The 20,563-nt window shown below is 58.5% G+C and overlaps 1 protein-coding gene across 1 annotated transcript; it reads left to right on the top strand.

Annotated features, from left to right (window-relative positions):
* The first annotated feature begins 10,783 nt into the window (after window positions 1-10,783).
* On the top strand, window positions 10,784-15,114 carry PIM1 (Pim-1 proto-oncogene, serine/threonine kinase). The gene is made up of 6 exons (XM_049832668.1): window positions 10,784-11,110; window positions 11,206-11,312; window positions 11,413-11,463; window positions 12,187-12,553; window positions 13,245-13,421; window positions 13,707-15,114. Exons 1-6 carry the CDS (start codon window positions 11,029-11,031, stop codon window positions 13,862-13,864), a joined length of 942 nt encoding a protein of 313 aa, XP_049688625.1. The 5' UTR covers window positions 10,784-11,028; the 3' UTR covers window positions 13,865-15,114.
* Window positions 15,115-20,563: the final 5,449 nt, after the last annotated feature.

Below are 20,563 nucleotides of genomic sequence, written 5' to 3'. Positions count from 1 at the left end.
CCCTGTGTTGGGGCAAGGGGAGGCGGTGCTGACCCCTCCGATGCCATGCACTGAGGTGAGAGGGTTCCTGTTGCATCTCCCTAGCAGCTTTTTTGGGGAACATCCCATCCTGTTTGCTGCTCAGATTTCCCCCCACCCAAAACATTTCCCTTCATCTTTTTAACTTGACCCCTTTGAATCCACTCCTGGGGACCCTTGGGGTGCTCCCCCCAGCACAACCCTGCATCTTGCCCCATCCTACCACCCCCAGCCATCCCATCTCATTGCCATCCAGGTTACATGACACGAGTGGGTCAGTTCTCTTCACTGCTTACAGGCACCTCTTCCCAGCCGCGATGGTGCAGGATGAGTGCAGAGGAGCAGAGCCGATGGCAGCGAAGCGGCCGGGCAGCACGTGAACACCCATCGTGGCCGTGGCTCGCCGGCTGCCCCAGCGCTCAGCACGCAGGAATGCTGTGAGTTTGCAAAGTGGTTTCAGCGAGACGTTATCTAATGGAGGAGGAGGAGGAGGGCGGATTAAGCCAAACCCACAGCACCGGCTTTCAATTAAACCAGGCGAATTTACGGCTTCTCCTGACAGAGTAAACACACGCTCCCAGTGGCCGACGGGGTCCCGACCTGGCATTTCCCCTCCGTGCCCTGGCAGGCAAAGGGAGCAGCATCCCACGGGTACTCTTCCCATGGCAGAGAAACCTGCTGGGTTTTGCATTATTTACTACCACTCAAAGTGCAGGGAAATGTGGGTGATGCTGCGGTGGGCACTGCATCCCAGAGCCATCCCACATCGGGGACCTGGGCTGTGGGGATGGGGAAGGGGTGGGGGGAGAGATAGAGACCTGGGAGAAGAGACACCCCAGCAGCATCCAGGAGAGATGCAGACAGCCCCCGCGGTTTGGGTAATGCAGCAGCACCCTGGGATGGAGGGTGCTGCGGGCCGACGGGTGGGTGGTGCTGGGTGCAGGCAGCCCTGGTGCCACTCTCTGCCTTCCCTGGCTGCCCGATGGTGTCCCTCCGGCAGCTCCCCAACATGTCCCTGCATCAGTCCTGCACATCCCGGTGCTTCAGTTTCCCCCTTGGAGCGGGGAAGGGTGCAGGCTTTCTGGGTGTGGTAGGAGAAGGGCGAGCCGGGCGAGCCGGATGAGCCAAGAGAGGATCTCGCAACCCGGGCCGGGAGCATCCTGCTGGCGCTGCAGACCAGAGCCGGGTGCGAGGTGCACCCATGCGTGTGCCAGGGCACGCCTGGCATCCGCTGCCAGCAGCCTGGCCCTGCCCGGCCACCTTCTCCACCCAAGATGGGGGAGAGAGCAGCAGCCCCCCTCCCCTTGCCCTGCAGCAAAGGGGTCCGGCAGCGCCAGGATGGTGGGTGCATCCTGCCACCCCCAATCCTAGCACTTCTGGGCACCCAAGGCTCCCCGAGCCCCTTCGGCCACAGCAGAGGAGACCTGAGCATCATGCTGATCCCTGGCTATGGGAGATGAGGCCGTGGTACCCAGGTCGGTGGCACGGGGAGCAGCGCAGCGTCCCAGCCCTGCCGTGCCGCAGCAGCACCCGCACCCCGGATGCAGGCACCTGGCCAGGACGGTGACAGAGGAGCCCGGCAAGGCTGTTGGGGTGACGTTGCAGCACCGCTGCTGACGTCCGATGGAGGGAAAAGCCCTCCCTAGAGCAAATAAGCATCCGGGCTGTGCAAACCCGGCTCGGCGGGTGTCTCCGGGCAGGTATCTGGGTCCCATCTGGCCGCTGTTTACCTGCCCACTGGAATCCACCCTGCAAACTTCCTCCTCGCGTGGCCCAGATAAGGTGAAGGAGCCACACTCGGCTCTGCACCAACCTTGCAGGGAGGACCCCAGCACCCCAGCCTCGCCGCTGACCCAGAGCTGGGTGTCCTGGGGAGATGGCGGTCCCTTGGGGATGCCTTGGTCCCTGCACAGGGCAGTGCTGCAGGCAACAGAGTGGATCCCAACAGGGTTTTGGGGGATGCAAGCATCCAGCACCCAGCCCCTGCTGGGTCCCCAAGCCCAGGGCCAAACCCTGTTAATGCCAGCCCAGCACTGAGCACCCCAGGAGCTGCAAACTTCCAGGGAGAAGGCAGGGCTGTTTGGGTCCCCTTCCAGGAGGTTTCGAGCAGGTCGTGGCATCCCCATCGCTGCCTCAGTTTCCCCCTTAGCCGAGTTCGCCTGCCCCGCACATCCCTCCCTGACCCGCGGCGCTGGCTTCGGTGGCATGCAGGGACCTGCCGCCACGCAGGGAGGGGACCACGCCAGGTACGTGCCCGGCCATTACGCTGCCTGACTCAGGCAGGACCCTGCCTGCCATTTCCCCTGCCGGCGCTTCAAAGGCAGCTGGGACTGCTCAGCCCCTTGGTGCAAATGGGAGCCACCGGCTGCACTGCTCCAGGCACACAGGGGACCAGAAAGTCCCTAACCTGCTCCCATTCCATCCTACAACTTGCACTGAGGTCCTACATCCACCCCAAGGGACAAGGGGACTCGCAGTTGACTAGCCACAAGCACAGCCCCATGGTTCAGCCCCTGGGACCCACCAGTTCTTTCTTGGGTGCTGCCACGGAGATGAAGGAACCCCGCTTCTCCTCGTTCCAAGTTTTCCAAAAGGGTGTCTCCAGCACAGCCCTTGCTACTCAGGTGGCTGGATGAGGGGGAAATGAGGCTGAGACCTGACACGCTTCATTACACCTTGCAGTGAAACACATCCATGTTCTCGCTCTTCTTGCAAGCACCCGGGGTTTGCAGCGCTCAGGGCTGTGTTTCCACCTCTGCGGAGGGGGGGAAACTGAGGCAGGGCAAGCAGGTGCCCACAGGGCGATGCAAGCCAGGCGGGAAGGACAGCGGCAGAGCAGGGAGCAAACCCGGCCCCACGCTTGCCAAAGTGTGTTGTGAAAGCAGCTGGTTATCAGAGCACCAGCATCACGCTCAGAGCGAGCGGCTTCCAGGAAAGGAAGGAAGTGCGGGGTCACCCAGCCTCACCGCCGCCCTTTTCCAGCAAACAGCCCAGGCGTGCTGATAATGGGGTCCTTGCCACCAGCCGTGCAGGAATTTGGGGCCGCCAGCTGCACGTGCCACCCGAAACGCAAGATTTCCCCCCGTTTCCTCTCCCATGAAAGCCAGCCGTGGTGCTGGGGCAGCAGCGGCCGGTGCCGATGCCAATGCCGCCCAGCTCTTGTGTGAGATGCAGAGCGGCATCACCCATCGGCCGTGACACAGTTCCACGCCCGTGCCTCTTACTGGTGGGAGCTGGGAGTCACTGGTCTGGGTTTGCTCCTGGGCTGTGCCGGGGGAGTGGGAAGGTGCTCGAGGATGTGTTTCCCGCTGGTCTGCCCCGGCACGAGGCGGGTAACGCCGGTGCAAGGTCGAACCGGGACGCAGCAGGGCGGGGGGGTGCGATGGGGACCTGCTGCTCCCACACACCTGGGTCCTCTCCCACCATCTCCTGCCGGACACGGTCCCAAGAGGCCGGCAAAGCAGCAGGGCATTGGGCAGTCCCACCAAACTAACAGGACCCCAGAGCAGCATCGGGGCAGGATGCAACTCCCTGCCACCATCCTGCCATGTAAAGTGGCCCAGGAGGGAGCAGGAGCCTGGAGCCTGCTCCACCCCGATACCAAGAATAATTAGATGATTATGTGATTTGGAAGCAAAGCGCAGATTAATCTCTGATCTCGTTAGTCCGTGTTTTACCATCTGCTTTGTACAGGCAGGAGAAGCCCTCGCCCCATGGCGCAGCTGGGGAGAGGCAATGGAAACCCCCAGGGAGAGCTGGAGTCCCACGGGGCAGCAGGACGAGTGCATCAGGACATGGGTGCTTTAGGAAACGGGTTCATTGAGACCCAAGCACGTCAGGACAAGTGGATGCCACCCAAGGCACCAGCTGTCATCCACAGCCGCCCGCTCACCCCAGCCCTGATTCCTGGAAGCCAGGCTGGATCCGGCTCGGCGCGGGGCAGGGCTGCGCTGGGACTCCTCCTTTGGCCAACAAGGGCAGGCGATGGTGGCAATGGCCCCGCGCTCCCCGGGGGCTGCTGGGAGGGAGATGCCGGGGTTCAAGCCACCGGCAGAGGTTTATTACGGTCCAGGTGGGATAAAGAGACGGAGGGATTTGACTGAGGACATGCAAGGGGTCTGTGGCAGAGGAGGAGATGGCCCCACCTCTCCTGGGCTCCTTGGGGGGCTCCCCCATCTCCTCCACTCAGGATTTTTTTGCCAAGCAGGCAAAGAGGGCAAGATCTGCCTTTTATTAATTTTGCTTTTGCCAGGAGACCTGCACCTGCCCCAACAACCCCAATGCAGCGTCAGGCCCAGCCTTTGCACCAGGGCTGCTCCGAACCTCCGCACCCAGCAAGAGGAGAGCCCGGTCTGCAGGCTGTCCTTGTGGGGACTGGGCTGGGTTTCCACCGGGATTTCTCCAGGCTGGGGGCAGCACCCTGGCCTAGCTCCCTCCAGCACCGAGAGTCCCCCTGGGGTGATGCTGGGCCAGCAACTGGTACCCAGGCACCTCCGGGTCCCCAGTGGGGCTGAGCTACAAGCACCTTCATGTCATGGGCATCACAGGGGACAGTGCTCCCTCGCCCCCATCGCCCTGGGGTGTGGGGGGTCCCAGCATCCCACTGAGCCATGCAAGGGGATGAAGACCAAACCTAATTGCCCATCACCTATCCTGCGGGTCACCACTGTGACCCATCCATCCCATCTCCGCACCATCCATCCCACGTGGCGATTCAGCCTCCTTCAGCTTGGAAACAGCGTCCGGCCTCCCAGGAGCCTCCCAGGAGCCTCCCCTTTTCCAGGCGCAGACAAAACCTTCTCCCGCTCGCCCCACGCGCTCCCCGGCCGCGTGTCGGCTAAAGGCCCGGGAAAAGATGAAAGGGATTTCCCGGCTGACCTCCTCACCCCATACTATTTGCACCTCCTTTCCCGCACGCAGACAGACATTTTTCCCATGCTCAGGGGGTCAGCGCCCTCCCTGCACTCCCGGCCGGAGCAATGCCAGGAATGTACCTGGGAATAGGCAGGGCTTTGCGGGGTGGAGGGGGAAGAGGAGAGCTGGGCACCCTCCTGTCCCCCATCAGCCACCAAAATCATTTTTATAACCTTTAAAAGGTGCTTTTCTCGTGTGAATGCTCTGCAGAAAGAAACCCGTTCTGCCGGGGCAGGCTGGGGCTGCCCAGGCTCTCTGAGCCTTGGATGTAGCAATATTTTGTGTCCTTTCCCCCAGGTGATGCCACCCAGCTTGCCAGCCCATGGTGCTGGTCACTGGGCCAGATCCTGAGTCCCCATGCACGGTCAGGGGTCTCACCTGGGTGCAGGGTCTCCCCCAGCACAGCCATCCGGTGCAGGTGCACCCGCTCATCCTCCTCTGAACAGCACTTGTGATCCCATCCACACCTTCCCTGCCGTGCAAACCATTTTTTGCCCTTTAATCCTTTTTTTGGGGTAGAATAAGCCTGACTCCACCTTCCAGCCCTGCAGGGGCTCTGTGGCCCCCCCGTGCCTCAGTTTCCCAGAGCTAAATCAGGGACAACAGCCCGTCCCTAGCACACACCCACTGGAAGTGGAGCCTGGCTGCCCACAGCACGTGCCGGCATCTCTGCCATCCCAGGGCAAGCAGCTGGGTCAGATCCTACAGCATCCCTTGGCCCAGCCTGGGGGCTGTACTTCCACCCTGCGACAGTCCCTTCCCAGCTGTCATGTCAGAGATGGAGGACAATAGGGAATAACATAGGAGAAATGCGTTTCCCTCTCCTCCTCCTCACCTTGACCTTGCATCACCCAATATAGTGATAAAGGGGAAATGAAAATGAAGTGTTTGGGGACAAAACCTAGGTCCCAGCCCAGGAGGTGGTGGGATGATGCCATGCGATGCCCAGGACTGGGGGCTGTGTCACCTGGCAGGGTACAAACCCTGTGCCTGGGCACAGCACAGAGCCCATGCCCCCTGCGCAGAGCCCTGGGTCTCCAGCTGCCCCCTCCTCACTGCTGATGCCCCCTCTCCCTGCCCCTTTCCTGGGCACCCAGTGGGGGGCACAAGCCCTCTCGGAGGAGCAGATTTTCCTGCCTGTGCACAGAGCTGATCCGGCTGTTTGCAACTCAGGGGGACAGGAGGGATGGGAAAGCTCCTGGGGCCACGGGAGGACGCGGCGGGGAAGCCAGGCTGGGCACCCCAGGCCACGCCACGCGTGCAGGGGACCGGCTGCTGGGATCTCGCTGCAGAGGGGCTCTCGGGGAGGAAAACACGCAGGGGCCAGGTCAATCGCCCCGCTGTGCTTGCCAGGGATGGGATGCGGGTGATGCATGGCCTGGGGTCCCCACCGTCACCCCGATGCATCCCTTTCCCCTCCGCTCTGCAAGAGGGTTTGCTTGTAAACAGCAGCCCCTGGGTAACACTTTTTAATCCCTCGCCTCTTGGCTATTATTCATCCCCAGCTAACCTTAAAGCCTCCCCCTTTTTCTCTGCGAGGCACCCCCAGAGCAGAGGAAATTCCTCAGCCCTGACGTGATGTGAAACACGAGCGGCTCGGCCCCAGCCGCCCCCTTCCCTGCCCCAACCTCGTCGGGCCATTTCCCAACCCAGGTTTCCCTGTAGCATCCCACTCTCCCCCCCCCCCCCCTTTTTTTTTCCCCCAACCACCCTTTTCTGCTTTAGACATTGTAACCCGAGAGGCTGGAAATGCAGCTCCTTTCATCTTCCATTTCCCACATCCTGAGAGTCTGGGGAGAAGGAGCCCACCCAGATGAAGGAATCCCAAATATGTGGCTCCCTCCACCTCCCCGATCCCCTCCGCCACCCCCCGTGCGGCTCCATTCACAAAGCAGATTAGCCATGCTGCCGCCTCCACGCACACCTCTCCCAAAAAGCCCGCGCTAAAAGCCAACATAGAAAAAAAATTAAATTAATAAGAAGAAATCCCCACATCTGCTCCTCCCAGAGAGCAGGACTGGCCCCTGCATCTCCTGCCCCACTCGCAGGTCCCATCACCTTCCTAAGCTGGCGGGGATTGGTACCCAAAGGCCCAGGACTGGGTGCTGGCTTGGAGGGGTTTTGGGTTGCTCCAGCACACCAGCGAGGACCTTTCTCCTCCTGTCCTCGGGTGACTCCAGCCCCAGGATGGGATGTGCAGTTCCCAAGCTGTCACTGCTGCGTTGGGGTCTCAGTTGGGTCTGGGGGGAGTCCCAGGACCCAGAGGATGGGAAACAGCACCCAGCCAGCACCCCATGGCTGCACTGGCTCCTGGCATCCGTGATCCCGACCCATGCCTGGGGAGAAAGCCCAGCACCTCCGCAGCCCCCCCAGACCCTCTGTGCACCCCGGGATCAGCCGCATCCTGCAGGGCGATACCCATCACCTGCACCGCAATGACGACGCTGGGGGATGCACACACGTTTTATTGCATTTCCAAAGTCGCCAGTGAAACACCAGGGCACCTTTTCGCTGCAATAGAAGTGACTTTAAGTGGGTGATGGCACGTTGGGGGTGTCCCAACCATGGCACCCACTGCCTGGCCGAGGGCAGCACCCACTTCCTCGCCGGTGCGGCCAGGGATTGCTCACTGCGCGTAGGTGGGAGCATCTTTGCTGGCCCAACTGAGGAAGGTTTCACTCTTTCCCTGAGGACCGGCAGGTCCATGTCTCCGCTTTGCCCCACGCCCTGGGCCAGCCGGTTCTGCGGGCAACCGAGCCCGAGCGGAGGGAGCCACGGGCAGACGCAGCCAAGGTCACGCAATGACTCAAAGCTCATGCTAGGAAAACCACAGCCTTTCTGTGTCACGGCTTTAATCGCCCCGCAATCCTCCCCTCCCTCCTCCAGGGATGCTGTCCCCTCCGGAGGGGGATGCTCGTGGGGCTGATATGGGGTTGTGCTCCTGGCTTGGCATTGACCTTGCTATTTTGTCTGCAGGACACCGGTGGAATCTCAATTTTAACCCTCCAAGGGCTGCAAATCTGCTCCCCCTCCATCCCAGGGACTCCCAGGCAGCAAATCGCCCCGCTCTCCCTCCTGGGTATTGCCCTGGCCCTCCCCATTTTCACCTATTTGCTAATTGTGCTGGAGGGGAAGGCGGAAATACAAAAAGTAAACTGCGAAAGCAACACTGCAGCTCCAAGGGCCCAGCACAGCAATCAAGCGATAAAGCAGTAATTAAGCCTGATTATCATGCAAGGCAGCCCCGGTTAGACTGGAATGCCGCTGAAGAGCCTGAAAGCTGCCGGGATTGTTTGCAGGGCTGAGAACTGATCTTTTGATGTCTGCTGGGAGCTCCTTTCCCCCAGACCTGCCACCAGCTCCATGTGCCACTTCTCCCCAGGCATGGTCCTGCGTGGGTTTTTTCCCTCCTTGCGAGCTCTGTGCAATCTCCTCCGAGCCTCAAACTGCTCCCCGGGGCGGGGGGGAGGCTCACGTCAAACACTGGGTTTGACCCAGGAGTGGAAAGAAGCAGCCCGGGTCAGGGATGCTGCTCCCTGGTCGAGGCAGGACCTGCAGTCCTGCTTGGACATCCGTATGTCCATGCAAGTGCAAGGCGTGCCAAAAGACGCGGGCTGCTCTCCTGCACCTGCCATCCTTGGCGGCTTTAATCCCGGAGGAAGAAGGTTGGGAAAAGAAGCGATTCCTCCAGATGAGGGCAAAGCGTGTAGCAAGCAGGATGGGGTTTGTTTCATGTTAGCTTGAATGTCTGACACATCCCAATGGCCTTGTCCGGGCTGGCAGGGGGAAAGGTGAGTATGTGGGATGGGCTTGGGGGGAAAAGGTGGTTCCTAGCTCTGGTTTGGGGTCATTTGGGGAACAGGGATGCGTCTGGGTGGGTTATTCTGGAAATAGATGGATATGGCTGGAAAACAGGGCCGCATCCCTGCTCCACAGAGCCAGGGCATGGAGAAATGTCTCCCCACCGGGAGGGGGGGTTCCCCAACCCCTCCGCGCCGGCAGGAAGAGATGGCCGCTGACTCAGTCCCCTGGGGATATTAGCAGTTGGGCAGGTTTACGCACAAGGATGATTTGGCCCCGGATCATCCAGGTTGCAAGACACGCTGCTCCCTTCGACGCTAATTAGCAGGTTTGGGCAGAGCGAGGAAGAAGGCTGCACCTCCCAAGGAGGTCAGGGGAAGGCAGCCCCCAGGAAAAGCCCTGCCACTCCCGGGGTGAGCTTTGTTTGTCAATAAAGAGCCTGGGTTTCCAGGGCAGCCCCTTCGGTACCTTTCATCATCCTGGCAAAGAATTTGATAATGAGTTTGGGGCCAGATGCTGAGTCATCTCATCCCATAGCTGAGCACCGACTGGCAGAACCAGTTGTCCCAAATATGCCCAGGCGTCGGGTGGGAATAAGGCAGGAGAAAGGCGCTGCCCGCCCCTCTCCTCCACCCTCAGCTTGCATCACCCCAAATAATAACAATAATATATTTAAAATTTAAAAAAAAACACAAAAAAAATAGAAAAATGGGATGAAGGCTGCTGCACCAGGTTGTCCACACTTTCCCCCAAATAAAGATGTCGCTTTCTGGGTAAAAACCAACGTAGGTTTTCCAGTTTTTAGGTTTGTAGTTGCCTCAGCCCCTGAAAGAGGATGTGCCGTGTTCTCGGTAAATCTAAAAGAGGCAACGGTGGTGGCGAGCCCTTCCCGGCCAGTGCGAGGGCTGAGCCGCAGCTCCGTAGCCGGCTTTGGGGTTTGCATTTTGGTTGTGTTTTATTATTTTTTTAAAAAGAAATACTAAAGGAGCCGGGAGCTCACCAGCATTTCCAGTAAACCCCATTCGATTTCAAGCAATTCATCCCACAAGTATGTGTGGGATGCTGGGAAGTCCTCGGTCTCGCTCGGGCGCGGGAGCCCAGATGGGCTTCGTCTGGAATAATTCAGCTCCCGGTGGCTGGAGCTCTTTGCTCTAAATGCTAATAGAGTGAGTAATCAGAGACCTCCATCCAGTAAATTATTTATCTTATCTCTGGAACTCGGGAAAGCATCTCAGCCAGTGACTTCTGCGGAAAAAAAAATAATTTAAAAAAGGGTCGTCAGTCAAGAGTCTCCAGCTGGGATCGCCACTTTTACTAGAAAAGGGAAAAGTTCAGACGCCCGCGACGAAGTAACAGGAGCGGGGCGGGATGGGGTCGGGGGGATGCCGAGCACCACCGGCAAGTTGCGAGGCTGCGGGAAAAAAAAGAATAAAGCGAAGAATAACCTAAAAAAGCCCGGGGTTTTCGGGCGGACGGGGAGGGAGGGGGGCTCCGTGACTCCCGCCCGGCTGCCTTCTGCCTCCCCGGCCGCGGGGATGCCGCAGCGGTGTGTCGGCGGGCCCGATCCCGGAGCCGGCGGCGGGGCCGGGCCGGGCCGAGCCCCGCGTGCCCCCGCACCGCCGCTCCGCGGGGTCTCTCGCTCTTCCCCCCCCCCCCGCCCCGGCTTGCGCGCGCTTGGAACAACGGCGCGTTCTGTCAAAGCCGTGGCAACCGGGGGACGCGGTGGCATTCCCGTTGAGAATGGGGACGCGAACGGCCGCACCGGCGGACGGCAGCAGCGGTTCTCCGCCAGCCGCTCTCGCTTTTTCTCCTCGGCTCGCCCCAAACCCCTCCAAAACGGAGCCCCCCGCCCCCCGCCCGCCTTTGGCGCCTTTTCCTTCCCGCCACGTCGTGACCAGCCGCCGTCTCTCCTCGGCGCGGCTCTCCCCCTATTGGCTGTGGCGCCGTTGGGCGGCCCGGCGTGGTTGGGCCTGGCGTGGCAGCTCCTCCCTCCGGCTGGCCGCGGCCCGCCCCCGGCCCCCGCTACTCCCGGGGCCGGCTGGGGGCCGCCGCGCCACACGGGAGCCCGGCAGTTCGCGGAGCAGCCGCGCCGCGGCCGCTCCCTCCCCGCCCCGCTGCCGTCAAGCTACCGCCTCCTTCCCTTCCTCCTCCTTCCCTTCCTCCTCCTCCTCCTCTCCGGGCTCCCCCGCCCGACCTCCGCCGCTCGGCAGCCCGACCGCCGGAACCGAGCCAGCGGTGGCCGGTCCGGTTCGGGAGGAGCCGGGACCGGCCCCGAAATCGGGCGAGGGGGCCGGGATGCTGCTCTCGAAAATTAACTCGTTGGCCCATCTACGTTCCGGGACCGGTGGGGAGCTACACGCCGCCAAACTACAGCCAGGTGAGCGAGATCCGGCCCGGTTTTGCTCGGCGCGGTTCCGTTGGGGGACCGTTGGGGCGCCGGGCGGAGCGCTGACGGCCGGCTCTCGCCCGCAGGCAAGGAGAAGGAGCCGCTGGAGAAGCTCTACCAGGTGGGCCCGCTGCTGGGGAGCGGCGGGTTCGGTTCGGTTTACTCGGGTATCCGCCTCTCCGACAGCACCCCGGTAAGTGGCGGGGACGGCGGCGGGGCGGAGGAGGAGGAGGAGGAGGGGGAGGCGGCGGGGCGGGCGGCGTGCTCAGCCCGCCGCTCCCCTTGGCTTGCAGGTGGCCATCAAGCACGTGGCTCGGGAACGCATCTCCGAGTGGGGTGAGCTGGTGAGTGACCGGGGCATCACGGGCGGGGATAAGCCGGGGCCCGGGAGGGTGGAAACCGGGACACCGCGGGGGGGAGCGGGCCTGGGGTCACCGGGGGACGCGGAGCATCCCGGGCTGGGGGGGGATGCTCGGGCACCGGTGGGGCCGAGCAGGGGGGGGGGTACCGGAGCATCCCCTGGGCTGGGGGGATGCTCGGGCACCGGTGGGGCCGAGCAGGGGGGCACCGGAGCATCCCCTGGGCTGGGGGGGATGCCCGGGCACCGGCGGGGCCAGGCAGGGGGGCACCGGAGCATGCCGGGTGGGGGGATGCCCAGGCACCCGTGGGACCGAGCAGGGGGGGCACCGGATCATCCCCTGGGCAGGGGGGATGCCCAGGCACCAGTAGGCCAGGAGGGTGGGGCACCGGAGCATCCCTTAGGCAGGGGGGATGCCTGGGCACCAGTGGGGCTGAGCTGGGGTTACCGGAGCATCCCCTGGGCAGAGGGGATGCCTGGGCATCAGTGGGGCTGAGCAGGAGCAGGGGGGCACCGGAGCATCCCCTGGGCAAGGGGGATGCCCAGGCATCGGTAGGGCCAGGCAGGGCGGCACTGGAGCATCCCAAGCAGGGGGGATTCCCAGGCACCAGTGGGGCTGAGCAGGGGGGTACCAGAGCTTCCCAGGCAGGGGTTACTGGACCTCCGGCACAGCATCAGCCCCACTGACAGCATCATGGTCCCCCCGCAGCCCAGCGGCACCCGTGTGCCACTGGAGATTGTGCTGCTGAACAAGGTGGGCTCCGGCTTCCACGGCGTCATCCACCTCCTCGACTGGTTCGAGCTGCCCGACAGCTTCGTGCTGGTGCTGGAGCGTCCGGAGGCATCACAGGACCTCTTCGACTTCATCACGGAACGGGGGTCCCTGTCGGAGGAGCTGGCGAGGGGGCTTTTCCGCCAGGTGCTGGAGGCCGTGCGGCACTGCAACAACTGCGGCGTCCTGCACCGCGACATCAAGGACGAGAACATCATCGTCGACCTCGCCACCGGTGAGCTCAAGCTCATCGACTTCGGCTCCGGCACCTTCCTCAAGGACACAGTCTACACCGAATTTGACGGTGAGCCCACACCCGGGGGGATGCTCCCGGTACCGGGCATTGTATGGCCCAGCCTGGCCAGGCACTGGAGGTTCCCCCCTTTGCGGGGAGGGGAGGAATTAATTATTCAGCCGGCTGCCAAGTTGCTTTTTGGCGCAGGGCGGATGTTGTGAAACGGGAGCCGGCTCCCGGCCCTGCCGACAGTCTCCGCCACCCACCCTGCCCGGGGCTGGGGCGGGGGGAGCCAGCTCGACAAAAACAAACACCCGTGGGGGTAGCAGAGGGGGGGTTGCAAAGCCCGTGCGCCGCCTGGTTTGGTTTGCAGGCGCGGAAGGGCTTGGGCTGCTCTGCTCCCCTTGTTTGCCTTGGCTTTTTCTTTTCTTTTTTTTTTTTTTTTTTTTTTTTTTTTTTTTTTTTTTGGCCAAGGCGAAGGGGGGGAAAGGCGTGGTTTTTCCCCACCCGTGGGTTTTTTCTTTTTTTTGCATGTAACGGTTGGGCCTTCCCTGGGCCCGTGCTGCCCTCTTCCGGCACCGGCGGCTTTTTTTTACAACCCAAAGTTTGTAAACAAGAGTCACGTGTTGGCGAGGGGGCGGCGGGTCACACCGTGTTGTCCCCCCCGCCACCGGTGCAGCCCCCGCATCCCCGGGGATGCTCGGATGAGGATCTGGGAGCGGGCAGCATCTGCCTGACGAGCTCCACGGGTATCCTGTAGGAACACGGGTGTACAGCCCACCGGAGTGGATCCGGTACCACCGCTACCATGGCCGTTCGGCAACGATCTGGTCCCTGGGTGTGCTGCTCTACGACATGGTCTGCGGGGATGTCCCCTTCGAGCAGGATGAGGACATCATCCAGGGCCAGCTCTTCTTCCGACGGCGGGTGTCTCTAGGTGGGTACCGGACTTTGTGGTGGGGGGGATAACAAGTTTTGGGAGATGGCACCAGGCACATGAGCATCCCGCTCTTACAGCTGTGGGGGAGGTTGATCTCCCATGGTTAGCTGGAGGAGGTGGCACATATCCTGCCATCCTGCTGTCCTCCAAAATGGATAATAAATTGGGAGGTTTGGGTGCGGCTCTGAGCACACCCAGCAAGGCCTGGGCACTGCAGACAGTGGTACCAGGTGGACAAGAGCCTTCTCCGACTGACCAGCAGTTTCTGGTTTCTCTCCACAGAGTGCCAGCATCTCATCAGGTGGTGTTTGTCCATGCGCCCCTCAGACAGGCCATCTTTGGAAGACATTTTCAACCACCCTTGGCTGCAAGGCATTCACCTGCCTCAGGAAACAGCAGAGATCCACCTGCACAGTTTGATCCAGGAGCCTGGCAAGTAACAGCTCCACGCCTCTCCTGGCCATAGGAAGCAAAGAAGACCAGACTTCTTCCTCGTGACCGTAGCACTGAGCAGGGACCATCAGATGGGAACACGCACATCTTGTCCTGGAGCTGGGATGGAGACCTGGTCTTCCAAGCGCTGGTGGCCACCATCCAACCCAGCTGTCCTGGACTCCATCTGAATGACCCTGCCTCATTTGAAGTTTTGCCAGTAAATTTTTTTTGTTTGTTTTGGTTTTGGTTCTGGTTTTGGAAGCTTCCAAGTGTCTTCCTGACCTGCTGAATTCGGGACCGCGAGAGGATCGGAGACCTTATTGCGAGAAAAGCTTCAACGGGGGAAGGCTGATTGGGGTGGAGGGCAGGTACTGCGGCCAAATGGCTGTCTCTTCTCCGCTGTCACCGTACTCGAGTGCCTTCAGTTGCTATCTGGGCCATGCTGGAGGAAATACTTGAATTTTCCTACACTGCTGCTTTTCCAAGACTTGCCTGGGTATATAGTTCCTTTTCCCTTTTCAAAAAGAAAACAGGTCAGAAGACACTTGGGCGCCAAATGGGCGATGCCTTGCCTCCTGTGCCTTCGTTTCGCGTGGATTTTCTGGTGTTCTTTGCTTCCCTGTGCCCTCATGAATGCACAAACAATGCAAACCAACAGAGCTGTAAATGTGTACAAAGTTATATAGGAGCAAAGTTTGATGTACAGTTGTTAATAGTGTTAACATTTTACCTTTTTTCTTTTTTCCAGTTTTTGTTTTTAATTTATTTTCATGAATTTGTTGTTGTTTTTTTTAAAGAAAGAGTTCTAGCCGGTAGGATAACTTATTTATTTATTTATAATTCATGTGGGTTTCCACGCCTTGCTTCTACAGCTGCTGATCCCCCGGTTTTCCATTCGGGTCTTCCTTCCATGTCTGTCCTGTGTCCATCCCCGGGCCCATAGTGTTTCTGTTGGATGTCTGGTGGAGGTGCGGAGCGGCTGCCTGGTCCCCAGCTGTCTGTGTACATAGTTCTGGTTGCTGTTGTTTCCTTGCCACGTGCAGATCTCAGTTTGCAGATGAGTTTTGGTTTTCTCCACGGGTGTCTTGTTTGGGGCTGGGGAGGGGGGAGCTGGCCCGGGCTGTCCGCGCTGTCGAGTCTTTACATGTAACCAAGTGTGTAGCCGGCGGGTTTTTTGTTAATAGTTAATATTGTACAGGGGAATTCAGAAATCTTATTTTTTTTATGCGGTTTTAAATAAAAACAAACCACTTGATGTGATGGAGACATCCCTTTATTGTGGGGTGGGATGAAGGATGCTGCGAGCACAGGGGATACTGGTGACCACACCGTGGCTACTGTAGGGACTGCCGGCTTGTCTCTAGCCAAGGCTAACTCCAAAGGTCCCACCCAAAGGCTTGCCGAGCGGCATTAACCAGGACCAGCCAGCCGAAAGCACCACAGGGACGGCTGGATCCATCCCTCTGCGGGGTGTTTCCAGCACCGACTGCTCCTGGCAGGTCTCCTGGGAGAGATCAAAGGGGTGTGGAGCCCTTTTCGTTTCCATTCATCCGCAGGCTGGTGTGGAGCATGTGCTGGGGATGGCAAGTAAACAAACATCAAAGCAACCTTACGAAACACCGGATGTTGTCAGCCAAATTAAATTTTGGTAAGGCAGATCCTGTTGCTCCGGCTCTGTTGGCGTGGAGCTGGTGTTGCATGCCGGGTGCCAGTGGGTGAAGAAAGCCGCCAGCGGGCTGTCCCCACCTCCAGCTCGGCTGCAGCGAACGCAGAGTGAGAGGAAGTCGATCTTCGGATTACGAGAAGTCGGTCACTATCAGTCAGCAGCGGTAACGCTTCGCTCAAGCTTTTACCCTCCAAACTGTCAAACCCCACTTCCCAGCTCTGCGGCGCTTTGGCTTCAGGGGTGTTGGTTTGTGGTTTTTTTCTTTTTTTTTCGCTTGGGATTGTTTTTTTTTAATTAAGTTAACATGCTAAATTTTGAAGGTCTGTTCCTGCTTGACCTCATGGAGCACCTGCCTCTGTGTTCACACACGGCTGTGTCCTCCAAGGAAGGGGCACGTTTCCCATTCTGCAGGTTACTTTGCAAGTCCCCTGGCCAGATCTAACACAACAGAACCATCCTTTCCTTGGCTTGCCCCAGGGCTTTCTTGCTTAAAACCCCCATGCCCAGGGAGCGGTTCCTTTCCCTGGCTCACCCCAGGCTTGGCAGCACCACTCTCCGAGCCATGGGGCTGCTATCCGAGGGAATGGGGGGTCCTGGAGCCACATTCCAGCCTTGCGGGGTGACCTGGTGTGCTGTGTTACTGCTGTGCCTTTGCCTTCAGCAGAAAGTGTTAACTCGGTTTGTTTTGCCTTTTTTTTTTTCTTCTTTTTTTTTAAACTCAGCTGCATCTTTCATCTCCTCCTCGAGGCTGCTAGAAGCAGGAAGCGCAGCTCCAAACGCCTTCAAAGTTTAGGCCTATTTTGAGATGTGGTTTGTATTTAACCTCCTCTCTCGCTTTTTCCCCAGACCATCCGGGAAACTGCTCTTGCACGAAAGCAAACCTCTCTGCCACACTGCCTGCTACCGCGAGGAGCCAAAGCCCCTCAGGTAGCCACTGTCGTGTGTGTCTGTTCCTCCCCCCCCCGTTGGCACCACCAAAACACTATCGCAGCTGCCCCGGCTGCAGGCTGAGCTCGGCCCACCCTTCCCGTAAACGCTCGCTAACTGCTGTCGTGTTTCTTAGAAAACTCGCCGCAGAAAGGCTGAGCAGGTCCGGCACGGGGCTGTGGAGCTGATAGTCACTTCGTTTCCGCCTGTTGATGATGATTTTGTCACCACTGGGCTTGTGCTGCAGGAGGGGAATGGTGCCATCATGTCCCCCAGCAAGATCCTGCTGCCCGGGTACCATCTTGTCCTGCCAGGGTGATTGGGTGCATCCAAGGTTTGGGTATTGGAAAAGGATCGGTGTATGTTTGATCCCCTGTGCACCAACCTTCCTGTGCAGTAATACCTTCACAAGGCTGAGAGCCACCAGATTCGTGTTCCAGTCCTCTGCCATGGGGAAAGGACCAAGGTAGATGTGGTCGGAGACCTGAAGATGGGCAGCTGCAGCATCGGCTGCCCATTGCTCTCCTCCATGATGCCCATCACCGTCTCATCGTGGCACGGGGGACTGCACACAGGGGCTGGAGGAAAGGAAAAAGCCTTTTGACCCTTTGTTTTTCCTTGATAGGAGGGATGTGTTGGAGCGTGTCCAGAGAAGGGCAACCAAGTTGGTGAGGAGCCTGGAGCATAAGTCTTATGAGGAGCAGCTGAGGGAACTGGAGCTGTTTAGTCTAGAGAAAAGGAGGCTGAGGGGAGACCTTATCGCTCTACAACTACCTGAAAGGGGGTTGTAGTGAGGTGGGTGCTGGTCTCATCCGTCAGGTGGCTGTAGATGAGAGGAAATGGCCTCAAGTTGCAGCAAGGGAGGTTTAGGTTGGATATTAGGAAAAATTTCTTTACTGAAAGCATTGTCAGACATTAGAATAGGCTGCCCAGGGAAGTGGTTGAGTCACCATCCCTGAAGGTATTCAAAAAGCGTGTAGACAAGGCACTTCAGAACATGGTTTAGTGGGCATGGTTGATGGTTGGACTCGATGAGCTCGAAGGTCTTTTCCAACCTAAATGATTCTATGGTTATATGATTCTATGTTCACTGCCCTTTGGGGCCATCGGGTATGATAGGAGAGGATGAAGATGCAGGAGTTATCCAATGGGAAGCAATTTGGAGCCAGCATGGCTCTCCCACCTCCCTTTCACAACTTTTTGTTGCTCCCCAGTGTCAGCAGGGGAAGTACCTGCAATTCAGAAGCGGAAAAAAAAACGATGAAGTAGGACCAGAATGAGATTTCAGGCTGTTGGACCTCCTGTTCTGGGAGCACTGGAGTCCCATGGATGACCAAGGACTTGAAAAGGGCCAGCACTCATCCTGTACACATCCATCCCCAGCTAAGGTGCTTGGTGTTGCAGGAAGGACTGGCCAAGGGAGCCTGGAACCACAGCAAAAGGGACGTTTATATTTTCCACATCCCCTTCTGGGAATGGGAGGTGAGCAACAGCCAAATGTCTGCCACAGCTGGAAAAACGCAGAAGAGCGCTGAGGAGAAAAGCCACTCCGGTGAGCAAGCGGGGGCCAGGCTTGCCGCAGGGACCCGAAGAGCTGGAGACTTGGAGGTGGCATCTCGCCCCACATCCCGTCGCAAGGAAAACATCCAGCTGCCCCCGAGGCAGCGTCTGAAACCCTTTGGCCCTTCTCGGCACAGTGAGTCACAGGAGCTATTTTAAACACCTGCCCTAGGACAAGGTGAATTATCAGCAAACCAGGTGTCCCACAGCTCCAGCTCCTTGGTAATGAATCCTTGTGGAAGTCGGTCTCCGAATGCTTTTTGCCGACGGCCTGTGTGGCAATAACATTATCTCCATAGGGTATGTGGGAAAACTGAGGCACGCTGCCCCACCTCGCTGGAGATCTTTTGTGGTGGAGCTTGGGCTTGCCTGCCTTTCCCTGCCCTATCTCTTCTTGGGCTGGGACCGGCTGCAGAGGAGCTGCCAGCTTCAGAACCCCAATGTCCCCACATCCCCCAGGCAGGGGATGTACTCCTCCAGGAGCTGAGACCAAAGCCCTGCACCCTCTCAGCATGAACCTGGGGTGAAACGTGTCCCTTCCCAGACCTCCTCTGAAGAAAAACCCCAGGGTTGTGATGGTGAGGGGGGCCAGGTGCTGGTTTCAAGCACCTGGAGCCCCACTTGACACCAGAGTCTTGTTTTGGGGTTTACACCAAACTTCCTGAGAGTGGGATCTGCATTAACCCTGCCTCCATGACACATCGAAACTGCATCACTCGGCCTGAGAGTTGGTGGGGGTTTTTATGAGGAAAAAACACTTTATTCACTGTTAAAAAAAACACACAACCGCAAAACCTTTCCAGTGTGTAAAGTTGAGTCAAATTTAGCAGCTTCAGCTAAAGAAACATATTTTTAAAAGGGGTAATCAGTGTGTTTCTTTCATCCTTTTCCAAGCTTTTGGTCCCCTTCCTCCAGGGTACTATTTCTGTGTCCTTAATCACCATGTTTATTACAGTTAGGAGGGGGTTAAGCAACCTGAAAAGTGAAACAACAGCTCCTGTTTCAAATTGAAGCAGCCACTTCAGTTAACCTGAAATGACACACAGGCACGCGTGTGTATTTGAAGGGCGAGCGGTTTGCAGGGACTGAGATCTCACTCTGCTGCGAAAGCTGTGAGAAAAACAGAAGCGGGAAAATGTCATCTCAGGTCAACCCCTGCCAAAATTCTTCATCTTCCCCCCGCCCTCCCCCCGAAATGGGCAAGCAGGGCTGGGCCCCCCTGGCACGCGCGCGGCCTCGTAAGCCATCGGTACCGACCCCAACGGAAACCACCCCCGCGCTGCCAACCGCATGGCACGGATACGCCACAGCAGCCGTAATCTTGGTGCCAGGCTACTACTCGTAGTAGATTGCTCGCTGTAGCATCTCTGTGTGTGTGCATGGGTGTGTGTAGATTCTCCCCAAAGCACATAGATTTGGCTAGATTTGGCCCAGGTTGGCTCCTGCTGTCGCCAGCAGAGACCTGACGACAATTGAAGCACAGCCGTGGATGCCAAGGACTTGGATTTCGATCCTTTTTCCCCCATCCTCCGGGTGGGTTTTCTCTCCTTTTGGGGAGAGGAGCAGGATGTAGCCAGAGCAGAGACAATGAGCCACATTGCCTTGCCAGGGTGGAGGGGTCACTTAACTGTCTCTCTAGCAGGGTGTTTCCAAACAAAGTCTTTGATAAAGCCAATAAATGAAGCAGGAGAAAATGTGTAAATTGCCATCGAAAAGCAGGAGGGAAAACTCCTCCAAGGAGGATCTATCCCTCAGGCTGAGAGGGAACAGCAAAGCCAACCCACCCTGCCTAGACAGAGGGGATGGCAGTCATCCAAAGGGATGTGTGGATGCTGAAAGGGACTCTAGGACAGACGGACAGACTCTCTGGTGTGCTCAGCCTCCCACTGACACCAAGGGCTCCCACTCCAATGTGGGATAGTTTCCATTTCTCAGAGTTTGCAGTCATGTTATGGGATGAAGTGATTTTCAATAACCCTCTTAGTCACACCTCGTAGCCCACAGGTTTTTAACTCTGGGTGGAAGAAGTGGCGTTTCCACCCTGGATGGGGTGGAATTCCTGGATTTCCTCCACCCCAGCTCCTTTCTGGAAATTTTGCTAATCCAACACCGCACCTCCTGACTAGGAGGGCAGTGATCTCCCTGCAGCTGGGTACCTCAAAATGCTCTATTTTTGCCAGTTCTTAAGTTTCCCTTCTCCACTTCAGCTTGAGGATGGGAAAAGGAACTGACTCTTCTCTCTCAGCTTTCATTCTCGTTCAGAATCGAAAGCTAACAGAGATCCAGGGCTCGCTGCCACAGGCTTGGGCTCCGTCTACCCCCCGAAATATTTCCCTGTACCTCAAGAGCAGCTGACGGAGAGGGAAAGAGCAGTAACAGGTTGGGTCAGGACAAAGCACCCAGGTGCCAGGCCAGGCCCTGCAGTGAGGCGCCAGCCATGAGCCTGTGCCGCCCTCTGCTGTCAGCCCTGTCCTCCCACAACAGGCTGGTTTTACAGAAGTGTGCCTGCTTTTTAATTTTTGTTCCCTTTTTTTTTGAGTGCTCCCGACCC

This window comes from Accipiter gentilis, chromosome 29 (assembly GCF_929443795.1).
Source record: "Accipiter gentilis chromosome 29, bAccGen1.1, whole genome shotgun sequence".
Classification (NCBI taxonomy): domain Eukaryota; kingdom Metazoa; phylum Chordata; class Aves; order Accipitriformes; family Accipitridae; genus Astur; species Astur gentilis.
The sequence above is the reverse complement of the archived record's forward strand: the minus strand, read 5'-3'. Positions and strand labels throughout refer to the sequence as shown.

Excerpts from the sequence above, each read along its gene's own strand:
- PIM1 (XM_049832668.1), top strand. The coding sequence starts at position 11,029 with ATGCTGCTCTCGAAAATTAACTCGTTGGCCCATCTACGTTCCGGGACC. Across the intron at positions 11,111-11,205 it reads CGCCGCCAAACTACAGCCAG|GCAAGGAGAAGGAGCCGCTG; the intron begins GTGAGCGAGATC and ends TCTCGCCCGCAG. Across the intron at positions 11,464-12,186 it reads TCTCCGAGTGGGGTGAGCTG|CCCAGCGGCACCCGTGTGCC; the intron begins GTGAGTGACCGG and ends GTCCCCCCGCAG.